The sequence below is a fragment of the Equus przewalskii genome, chromosome 4 (genome assembly GCF_037783145.1).
Source record: "Equus przewalskii isolate Varuska chromosome 4, EquPr2, whole genome shotgun sequence".
Classification (NCBI taxonomy): domain Eukaryota; kingdom Metazoa; phylum Chordata; class Mammalia; order Perissodactyla; family Equidae; genus Equus; species Equus przewalskii.
In genome coordinates, this window is record NC_091834.1 from 4601110 (window position 1) to 4613458 (window position 12349).

General features: G+C 39.9%; 1 protein-coding gene across 5 annotated transcripts in view; it reads right to left on the reverse strand.

Moving 5' to 3' along the window:
• Positions 1 to 11010: 11010 nt before the first annotated feature.
• The window catches only part of ORC5 (origin recognition complex subunit 5), a 125908-nt gene continuing 124569 nt past the window's right edge, over positions 11011 to 12349 (reverse strand). For 4 of the 5 annotated variants that reach the window (XR_011539393.1, XR_011539390.1, XM_008526787.2 and 1 more), the window contains one exon: positions 11011 to 11585. Coding sequence is in view for 2 of the 5 variants with exons in the window: in XM_008526787.2 (XP_008525009.1) it covers positions 11525 to 11585 (61 nt within the window). In the remaining 3 variants the exon portion in view is untranslated. The remainder of the gene's footprint in view (positions 11586 to 12349) is intronic. The other variant, XR_011539392.1, reaches the window with a different exon arrangement.

Sequence of the window (12349 nt, forward strand, 5' to 3'; positions counted from 1 at the left end):
TTTCACTGTGGGTCTTACTAGCACACAATTCCCGCTAGATGGCTGCAGCAAATCTCTGGAGATTTATTAGGAGGAGTGGACCATGCCAGATTCACGGACCCCTAGCCTTCTAGGCTTCCCTGGGATGTTTACCAAGTAGAGGTGGCATTTAGTCATTTTTATAGAACTACTGAATATTTTTCCTTTTTCTATCAGTTAAGGTATTAATTCTGAATTCCTTTTTTTCCCCTGATTTGAAATCACTATCATTGTCACCCCAAATGTATTTGTTTACTAATGTCATCAGGGATTTCCTCATAAAGCAGCCTGTACAGCTGATCCCCTAATATGTGGAAACTGAGCGTGTGTGTGTGTGTGTGTAACCATGATCTGAATAATATAAAATCGAAAGAGGAAAATTTAATTTTCATCCTTGACATGAATTTACATTATTGAAACCAAGAAAGTAGGCCCTTTATCAGGGAAGAGAAAGTTGGTTGGTGCACTCGTGGCTCTCGTCACTTGCCCACCCTCAGACTGGAAACATCAAAGAGCTTGCTGGTAATTTTGGAGTGATGGTAAGTGTGACCTATCTGTTCCTTCAACCAATCAGAAACAGGCCAAAATCCCATTGAATATTATCAGTTATTAGACCAGAATTAAGTCATATAGTATTCCAACCCACTCAGGGCCACAGGGGTGGCAAAGATTTGCAACTGACTCTATTCATCTATTTGGCTCATCTCTGATTTCTACTTTTAGATGCAGGTCCTTCCTCCTAGATTCTTGCGTAGCCCGGTGACCTCAATTATCAGAGAGTATTCCCCTTGGGCATCTCTCTGTGTCATCTCTTGTCTCCCTCAAAAGTACCTCAGGCTCTAACCATTTCTCTACCCACCCTCAAGGAATCCTGTGTCCTGTTTCTGATGGTGACTGTAGTCATTCTATGTACCATCCAGTTCCTCTAACACAACGGGGGAGTAGAAGAGCTTCAAATCCTGTGACTGAATAGGAAGAAGGAAGAGGCCATCAAAGAGATCTAGCCTGAGAGTGGAAAAGTGTAGCAACCATTCCAACACTTCACATGGCCAAACTTAATTCCCTCAGGATACCCCTACATCCAGCGTGATACATTAGCATATGTCTCCTTCCCTTCACTTACATTAGAAAGAGCTCCTTTGCATTCCCTCCTATTCACTCTCCAAGCACCAGGAAGAACCAGGTTCTGTGAGGGGATGGATGGGGGAATGGAGAGTGGGAAGAGATAGTCTTTCCCACAATATTATATCACTTTAGGAATCCCTACCTTAACGTGCATCATTCACTACAAAACAGTTGGCTCTATTACAAAATTAAATGTCTGTTGTTTCATATTCCTACCCACACAAACACATGTGAGAGAGGACAAAGTTTTTACGTGGGAGTGTAAGCAGATTTCCTTCTTCCCTCAGTCCACCAAAAACATCCTGTCACTTCCAGGCTATTCCCTGCCCCTCTTCAGTCTTGTGAAGAAGAAGAGCTCTTGCTAGCTGTGGGAGATGCTAAGCTTATTTGCACAAGGAAGAACTCAGAGAGAAGTGAAGTGGTAAGAGAAAGTAAGAACAAATGTTTTTTGAAAAGTTCAAGGAAAAAGTGACAGTGGATGTAGAGAGAGGGCAATGGATAGAGAATTATATATTTGGATTTCTTTGTAAGAGGCAAGTAAGGAATGGAATTCTTTATAAAGTATTTTTGGCTGTTAAACGTGCTTCTTCATTCATAACTTTTAAAACAGCTTTATTGAAATATAATTCATGTCAGGCATTTTACCATTTGTGGTTTTTAGTATATTCACAGATTTGCGCAATATCACCATTATTTATTTTCAGAATATTTTCATCACCCAAAAAGCAATCCCGTACCCGCTAACAGTGACTCCTCATTTACTCCTCCTCCAGCATTTGCAACCATAATATACTTCTTATTTCTATGGATTTACCTATTCTGGACATTTTACATAAAGGAACCATACAATATGTGGCCTTTAATTGCTGGCTTCTTTCCATTAGCATAATGATTTCAAGTTTCATCCATGTGGTAGCATGGATCAATAATTCATTCCTTTTTATGACTGAATAATGTTTAATTGTATGGCTATATCATATTTTGTTTATCCATTCATCCACTGATGGACATTTGTCTCTACTTTGTGACTCTTATGAACACTGCTGATATGAACATTCATGTACAGGACATATGTTTCAACTCTCTTGGGTATATACTTAGGAGCAGAAATGCTGGGTCATACATTCACTCTATGCTTGATATTTTGAGAAACTGCCAAACTTCTGCACTATTTTGCAATCTCACCAGCAATATTGAGGGTTCTAATTTTACCAGATCTTTGCTAAAACTTGTTATTGTCCATATTTTAGACCACAGGCATTCTAACGGGTGTGAAGTGATGCTGCATTGTGGTTTTGATGTGCATTTCCATAATGTCTAATGATATTGAGCATCATTTCATGTGTTTGTTAGCCATTTGTGTATTTTCTTAGGGGAAATGTCTATTTATCTCTTTTGCCCATTTTTAAATTGGGTTATTTGTCTTTATATGTTCTAAATACAAGTCGAATCTCAGATACATGATTTACAAATATTTTCTCCCATTATGTGGCCTGTGGAAAGCTTTCAGTCTTTCACCATGAAGCATGATGTTAGCTGTGGGTTTTTTGTAGACACCCTTTATCAGGTTGAAGAAGTTCCCTTCTACTCCTAATGTGTGTGTGTGTGTGTGTGTGTGTGTGTACGTTTATCATGAAAAAGTGTTGGAATTTGTCAAACCACAGATCACCAATCCCCACTCCCAGAGTTTCTGATTCAGTAGATGTGTGGTGGGGCCCCAGAATTTGCATTTCTAGTCTATAGATGTGGCAGACAGAATTCTGAGATGCCCCTAAAGATTGCCACTCCCTTATGTGCACACCCCGTGTCATCTTCCTTTGAGTATGGGGGGACTATGGATATAATGGGATTTCACTCCTGTAATTAAGCTATGTTACAAGACAAAAGTGAAGGATTTTACACTATTTTAGACAAAGAGAACATTTAAGATCACAATATGAAGGTGGTTATCCTCTTGGTTACACTGTTGTTCATTTATTCATTCATTCAATAAACATTTATTGAATGCCTGCTATATGCCATATGCCATGCATACTTCCATGCTCTAGAAATAAGGGGTGAACAAAAGAGACAACATCTTGCCGTTACGGAGCATACATTCTCTCATAACAGAGGTGGACAAGAACTAAACATTAAAGCTATATAGTACATAATGCAACATCAGGAAGAGTTTTAATTATTGAGCACAGTTTAATAGATGACAGCTTATCAAACCATTGGACATTATACTCTAATCATAATAAGCTAATAAACGAACATAATATGCTGATAGGAGAACTATCAAGTTAAACAGATTCTCATAATGAATTTCCATTCATGCATATTTAAATATTTGGTTTTGGGGGAATGAGGAGAAAGAGAAGGCAAAATATATCTATCTGATTTAGTGGGTTTCAACATTGACTGCACATTAGGATCATCTGGGGAGGTTATTACAATATCCAATTCCCGGCTTTCCCCTAGAAGTTCTGATTAGGTCCAGGGTGAAGCCCAGGCAAGAGCTGGTTTAAGAGTTACTCTGTGATTGAGATGTGAAGCCAGTGCTGAGCATGAAATATCTAACATCTACGATGTCTCAAACCAAGGCAAGTTGCTTCATATATTATCTCATTTTATTCCTCCAATACCAGTGTGAATTGTATTTTATTACCATAGACGTGAGAAAAATTTAAGTTCAGTGAGATCAAGTCGTTTTCAGGAGGCTGCACTGCATCTGCTCCATCCCTGGCTCTATAAATGGAGCCAGCCTATTTGTGCAGTCCGTCAAAGGGAGCTGAAAAACACTCGAGTAAGGCTCCTCCTCCTTATTTTCCCTGATTGCCTTTTTATGCCTGCTCACGGGCATTTTTTCTTTCTCATTCTCCTCCTGTGTCTTTACCACCCTATCTTGATTCTTACTCAACACCTTGGCTTCACACTCTTTATTCGCCACCTACTTTGAGGACTTATTTGGATCCTTTTGTCGAATTTACTGACCTCAGCTTGGTCTGCTCAACTCTCGACTTTGCTTCCACCTTACTTTTAATGCGACAGCTAAGATTATGAGTGTGAGATGCTGATATAGATAATTTTACACAGTGCAGTTAAATTTTATATTTTTACCATGGTTCCCACATTATCCAAAGTGACTTGTGGCTGCTTCACCTTTTAATTCTGAAGCACTCCAAATACTAAATAATGTCCATATTGTGTGTGTATTTTATAATAAGGAAAGTTCTGTTTGCATGTCTTTTGTAACATTAACAGCCAGGCTAGTGGTCTACATCACTGGTCAATAGGAACAAAGGTCATGGGTCAGTTGGCTACTTGGTCCTTCAATAAAATGATATCATTTGAAGATAAACTCATATAATGAAGAAAAGTGCATATGTATTTTTTGTGGGTATGTGAGTAAGATTGGCCCTGAGCTAACATCTATGCCAATCTTCCTCTATTTTGCATGTGGGATGCTGCCACAGCATGGCTTGATGAGCAGTGTGTAGGTCTGCGCCTGGGATCTGAACCTGTGAACCCCGGGCCGTTGAAGCAGAGTGCATGAATTTAACTACTGTGCCACTGGGCCAGCCCCCGGAGATATGTATTTTATTTTAAAAATTTAGGCGTGTCCACAAAGATATTAATTGGTCACTTCAGATAACTCATGGAGGAAACGGATAAATCAAGTCAAAACGCTGTCTTCTTAAGTGGCTAATTGTTTTGGTGGCACTTAATCCCATCATAAAGCTTATGTTAAGCAGTTTGTCAGTGCTCTCATTTCAATTTAATCAAAATGATCCGCCCCACACAGAGAGCCTGACTGAATGGAAGGCCACCTACCTGATAGACTGTACATACTGTACAGCTGAGCAGGCCATTTGTATTGTTCGTAATGTGTCACAATGGTCTACGGTTCAGAGCTCATCTCAGGACCTTGGACAGCACCTGCTAATGCTCTCTGAAGCGCAAAAATGTTAACTTTCATCGCTAAATTATGCTAAATTCTCTATGAACACCATCTCATTATCCATCATAATGACACTGTAAGGTAGATAACATTATTTTCCTTTCTTTATAGATTAAGAAACTGAGGCTCGGAGACATAAAGTCACACAGCTAGTAGGTAGGCCGAGATGGAATTTGAACCCAGGAAATTTGATTCCAAGCAGATATGTTTTACCACTGTATTATTCTGCCTCCCTTATAAGCAACAGATTATACATGTAAAAAACTTACTTTTTCAGTTACATGTGGCTAACCTCACCTCTCTCAAGTGACACTCATTAATGAAGAAATTAGCACATGAAACTTACAAAAAAAATGAAGTTTCTGTCCACAAAGCTATTAATTGATCAATTAAGAAAGATCATTGATTGGGGAGGGAGAACAAATTAAAACAGCTGTCTTCTATCTAAACCATTTCTTCCTAAACACCCACACATCCTTTTCCTTGTACCCATCATCTGCGGCGGCATTTCATAGACTTCCTGAGAAGACATGTTATCCTAGAACTTGTGATGAACTAGAGTAATCCTGAAAGTAATGGACAAAGCTCAAACACATTAGCAATTCCTAGGCCTGCAGACAATCTATGTGAATTTAATGGTACCCTAACTCTCTTCAACTACCACAGTATGAAACCATCAGCTTTTCTCCATTAAAACATGTAATAAAAAGATTTAAAATACTGTATTTAATCATCCCAAAATAACAGAAAACAACACTCAGTACAAATCCACCTTCAGATACTACTGACAAGCAAATGAGTACAGCCTCACACATGAAAACAAATTGAACAACCTGATGTCAGGCTGCTTCTTGGGATTCCTATGCTGAGAGGCTTGCTTCTATCTTAAAGCAAATCCAACATCGTGTTTTGGTCAAGTGTATGGTGCTTCCATTGCCTGTGTAACTCAAAACTACAACAACAGGGGAACTCAGTTCTCTGGCTGCACCGTCACGAGCACATCTGATGAGCTTGCGGGAGAATGTTCGCAAGCACCATCGGTCGTTGTCTGGAGATTTATGATCCGCGTGTAAGATCAACAGTCTGGGGCGCACTGATTATTTTACTGCTGAGCCGCACCATCTGTCTCCACCCAGGAATCTTAAAGATTTCTTAGATAATGTCGCAGGATCATCTTTTTTTTTTTTTTTTTAAGATTTTTTTATTTTTCCTTTTTCTCCCCAAAGCCCCCCGGTACATAGTTGTATATTCTTCGTTGTGGGTCCTTCTAGTTGTGGCATGTGGGATGCTGCCTCAGCGTGGTCTGATGAGCAGTGCCATGTCCGTGCCCAGGATTCGAACCAATGAAACACTGGGCCGCCTGCAGCGGAGCGCACGAACTTAACCACTCGGCCACGGGGCCAGCCCCATGCAGGATCATCTTTTAAGAGGCATTATCAATGGCCCTCCAATCCCCTTTGACTAAAGCAAAATTGATACGAGGGTGCTAGCCAATGAGTCTCAGAAATTAAAGAACTTATTACAAATAAATATCCTATCTGCGAAAATAAGCTTTTACTAACAGGTTTAGCAAAGGGCAAAACAAGCGTATGCTCCATTATATCTAAAGATTAAATTAGACATGCCAATACCTACTCTACTTATAGATTTAAGGATATAAAATGTAGATTCTGAATGCAGTAGGACTGTCTTGCTAAAATAAACCACCATTGATTTGTAAGATGGTCTGCGAGCTGTGCTCAGCTACAGTGACAGACACAATGCTTATCAAAAGCCACGTACCCCCTCTATGGTAGTGCCTTTAAAACTTATGCTGGGTTTAGTGTTCTTTAGGTACTTCTCTCTAAAGAGCAGCCTACACCTTTATTATGTATTTCCCAGTCTCTCCCACAGTTAGGTTAGAGCCAAATAACTAGATTGACTAACGGGCTCTGAATGTGTCCCTTCCAGGCTGAGGCCAGTGGAACTTGTATGGCTTCTCCATCACTCTCTTCCCCAGCGAAGGCAACCTTGGAGAGCACGCACATATGTGCATAAAGTTGGAGCTCTGCCTGGCCAACATTGCGCTGTGATAAGAGTGAGAAATAAACTTTTATTGTGTTACACCCCTGAGATTTCAAGGTTGTCTGTTGCAATTAATTACTCTGAAAAACAAGGCCGCAAATATCAGATGGCATTGAGATTTCTCATCAACTAAGAACAAATCTCATTTTCACTACCAAATTGGGCATAAATCAGAAAAGAAGTTTTTCTCTTATCAGAGGAGATAGAGTTCTGTAGCTATTTGAGTTCTATGGTATTGTCTCTACAAATTGTGGTGATCATAAGGTTCTTTGGGTACTTCTTTCTAAAGATTAGCCTACACTTGAATTATGTTGGGGATATGCAAAATAAAGAGCTCTACCCAGTTATAGTTATTCCAGTCTTAAGAGTAGGTTGGAAGAACAACATCTAATTCCAGGACTCTGGGCTACTTGTCCCAGTGGCCTCCAAACTGTGGTAAGCCACTTCCCATGCAAGAGCTTTAATGTCAAATACTCCCGTTATCCATCCTTTCAGGCAAGGCACATCATATTAATTACTTGGACTCAAATGCAGTATGAATGAGGTGGCCGGGAGAAAAGGGTGGAGGAACCCAAGCTTTTAACAAGTTGTTATCATGAGCTATCTGCCCGTGAAGAATGACTTATATGGGGAAATCTCACTGTTATTCCAAAAGGCATCTGTCATATTATCTTAGCAACAATAGGTGAAGCACAATGAAGCAATTGTTTGCAAGAAGGCCTTGGCCATAAGCTACCTTTGGTGACCCAGAATTGATTACAGTACTGTAAGGGTTGTAAAAAACTGTGATGTACATAAGAATACTGCCTGTAATCCAACAAAGGAAATCATCTTCTGTAGGATGTGAGTAAGAAGGCTTGGTCAGGAATATATGTCAACTTCCTATACCTACTCTAGATGGGAAATCTCTACTTTAAAAGATATCTCAAAGTGTTTTCCCATTATTGGCGTAATTTTTGTGTGTCTACTTTTTTCCATAATGGGAGCCCTACTGCTGCATTAGGGTAGACAAAAGGGGATCCCTGTTTCTATGCACACGGAAGACACAATGAATAGGGAATCAGCAATTGTGCCAGGCTCCAGAGGGACTATGTGGGACTAAGTATTTCTCCCGCTGTAGGTTTTCGTCCTTGTGGAGGGACATCCATTGCCTTACACTCCTGGACTCTCTCAGGCCTTCTTCGTCCCCAGGAAAGGAGGAATTTCTTATCTCCTGAGTGACTTTAAGAGTAGGGCCTGTGACTAGGTTACTTCTGTGTACCTCCTGTGACTAACCACTGTTCCCCTCTTTCCTCTTTGGGATTTGTCTGGTTGCAGAGAAAACGTGCCACAAGGTAAACTGGTAAAGGCTCCGCCCTTCATGGCGAGGTCACAGTTTTCCTGTGCTACCCGTGATGGGTGGGCAGGTTGGTCAAATTTTGAGATTCAGCATCAGGAAATTCTCTCTTGTCACACACCTAAGTTACATCTTCCAATTCAACAATAATCAGTAATAAACCTGATTCTTTTATCTTCACTTGCCTGTCTCCGTTATCTTATGGTTCAAAACTTGGTATAGGGAGGAGGATGCACCAATCTAGGCCAGAAATCCACCATCCGAACTAGGGGAATTTATCTAAATGACAATTTGAAAAGTCCAAGTGGGCCATAAAGTATTCAGATTTTTTGTATTAGTCAACTGAAACCAAATCAAGCTAGAGAGAGAGAGAGAGAGAAACAGAAAATAGAGTTTCACGTGAAGCTACGGTGATGTTTCATTGAACTCGGGGCAAAAAAGCTGTTGGACCTCAGGAGGGAATCGGAACCAGGAAATGCGAGCCCAGCTGGATTCTCTCCATGTCTTACCTTAACATCCCTGTGTACTTGCTTTGTTCTTCTCTTTCTCTCAGACAGGTTTTCTCTGCTTCTCCAGACCACATGGGGTTTTATGTGTATGTGTGTTGGGGCAGGCATGTCCACACTGATCCAATCAATTGTAGTCACAAGTAGAAGAATCATATAGAACAATGTGTCTACTATATCAATAAATCAATAATGTGGGTTATCAGCTAAGTGTGACGAATGGGAAACAGCCATATGAGGTTTGGGGACTAAGAGGACAGAGTAAAATAGTTGGATGGGAGAGAGGGATTGGAACGTAAGTACAGTCGCACTGGCAGTCTGTGCTGAGGGCACCTGTGCGACCTGCAGTCCCGCTCTCAGAGAGTGGTCATCCCGGCCGCAGTGGTCTCCCCAGGCATGAACGGCTGCTGACGTGCAGACACAGCATAGCAGAGAGTTGAGTTCACCCCGCATTGCTTTATCGTCAGGTGAGTAAATCAGAGGAAGAGACGATGTTGAGAGTATTTTGTCTGAGACAAGTAAAGCTAGCCCTGCTCTCTTTCGGCTTCCACTTAAATACGTTCTTATAGGAGCCCTTGACTTACTTTCTCATTTGGGCCACTCGCTTTCCAGGCCCGTTGCAGAACCGTTCTCCTGGGATTTCTCTTTAGCGTGTACCTGTATTAGCGCCACCATTCCTAGCATGTGACAACTCCTTTTGTATTATTTTTTACATTTCGTCAGAAGAAAATTCTTTAGAAGGAATATTTTCCATTAAATTTTCTGAGACTTTGCATAAATAATGCTTTTGTGTTAAAACCTCTGTTGACTGATAATTTGACTGACTGTAGATTACTACCTGGAAAATTGTTTTCCTCAGAATTTTGAAGGTGTTGCTTCATGCCAGTCTGATTCCTACTCCTTTATATGGTGACTTCTTTTCCTTTCATGAAAGTATTTAGGATCTTTTCTCTATCCTTGAAATTCTGAAATGTCACAATGATATGTCTATCTGTAGGTCTTTTTTCATTCACTCCTCTCAGAATTTTGTGTGTAAATTCAACCTTAATTTAAAATAATCTAGTTTAGATTAACATCAACAATTTCAATAATATATAGAAACTTTTCCTCAATATGTATCCATCCCTTCCTCCTTTCTTGGACTATTATTGTCATACAAATTACATCTTTACATGTTGTAAGTCCATCAACATAGTTTTATGCAGTTTTCTTTTAAAATAGAAGAGAAGAATTATGAAAAACGTAATTTCAATCTAAAGATTCATGTCTCTTTAACTCTGAGGAATTTTCTTCTATTATTTCTTTGACAATGTCTCCTTTTTTCCCTTCTCTTTTCCTTTCACGAAGCTCATACTAGTGAGATTTGCTGTCTCTTTGCATATTTGCTCTGTTATCCCTACTTTTCTATTATTTCAGCAATAATATTTTTACTATCCAAGAGTTCCTTCTTGTTCTCTGCTTGTTCCTTTTCTATAGTACTTTGCTCTTAATTTATGGATATATTTTATTAATTTGTTAATTTAAATAGTAACACATGCTCCTGAAACAAAACTTCATAGATAAAGAAAAAATGTATAGTGTCAAGTACACTCTTTTACCCAAGTCCCAGCCCTAGAGACAATGTTGTTATTAATGTCTTAGGAATCCTTTAGAGATATTTCATGAATTTTAAAGACATACATACACTTAAAAATACATCCTTGAATCTCTTTGGAAATATAGTTTCAGTGTTGCTTTTCCTTTTCTAGTCTCTTCTCTTTCCTAAATTATCTCCTATTTATTGGGGATCAGATATTCTCTCTATCTTGAACTTTCCATTTTATGATTCTGGTTTTCTTCAGGTGTTTCTTCGTCCATTCACATGTGAAAATGGACTAGCTTACTCTTTCTGGGTAGCAGATATGGATTTTCTCCTGTTGCAAACGTTAGTATATTTTCTTGCTCCTTCTCACCCCTAAGTAGAAAAGCAGCTCCAGAGCTATGTTTATGTGTGGTAACGGCGGTAGAGCGAAGGTGGAGAGAGTCAACACAGAGGATTTATTTTAGGATATGGCGTGGAGAGTTGGTCTATACGTTGGGCAAATGAATGAGTAGAGAGGCCAGAACTCACCTACTCGTCCTATTTCTCTTCAGGCAGTTTGTTCTTTGTGTTTCCACACACTTCCAATTAATGACGTGTTTTCCAACTCCGTTCTCATTCCCACATTCCATCCCTACCAACCCCAAGTCCACAGTCCCTCTGGGTTCTGCCTCGCAGCTCAGCTCTCTCCACACCATTGTCCTTCTTTGCATTTACACGGAACTCTTTAGGACTATAACTTCCACCCATTCGTGGTAGTCATTAAGGTCTTCCACCAGATGAAATCTCTCATCTGCTAGTGGTTCCCTCCAGAGCATTGTCCTTGGAAGAAGATCTGGGCGTGGGTAAATAATCCAGTTCAAATACTCCAGACTGGCCTGTTAGGACATTTGTTTAGCAACATGACAGGACAGCCCACGGTGGAGGCGGGTACTTCTACAGAAGGATATTTTTTAATGTGAAGACATTGTCAATCTGTTTTTGTGGGTTTGGAGACATGTTTTGGGGGGACCCCTAAAAGAGAGGAGAGAGAAAAAATGTTATTTTTATTATCTTGCTCCTACATCTTCCTCTAACCCCTGTCTGGAAGAATGGTATCTTCCTGAGAGACATCTGGCAGCCCTGTCTGTTCTAGGGTTTCTCATTAGTTTAAATAACAAGGGAAATGCACTGTTGTCATTATTTCTTCATTACAAATACAGCATCTTGCAGTGGTCACAGGACTTTGGACATTATCACAGCTGCATCTCCCTGGGATAATATTTCTCATTTCCTATTTTGAGGTACATTGATCTCTTCTTCTGATAGAGGGACCTTCACTCATCTAGGCTTCTAGCAACACTATAAAATTAGAAAGAAAAATCTTCAGAAGTTGCAAAACAGATGATTAACAGTAGTGCTGTGGCCTATTAAGTTTAGGATCTCACGCTGTTTGCCCATTCACACATGCTTATTGATTTAATGTTTTGTAAATTTAGCTCTCTTCAGTCTCAGCTGATGTGTGGGTGCATATACCAACCAGACTGAAACTTATGCCATAAGTGAGAAACAACTTGATAATTTATGAGTGGTGAAACCCAAAGTCGAACAGGTTTTCCCTCAGGACAGGAAAAAAAAACATATGCTGCACATTTTAGACAACTCTCTTCTTCAGCTCTCTCATTTTAAGAAAGTACACATTTTCTGGCGGGGTGGTCGAGAAAGAATTATGCAATTCAGTCAGCCCACGTTTTCTTCTATGAAGCATCTCCAAGAGAACTATGCCTGAGTGACGGATT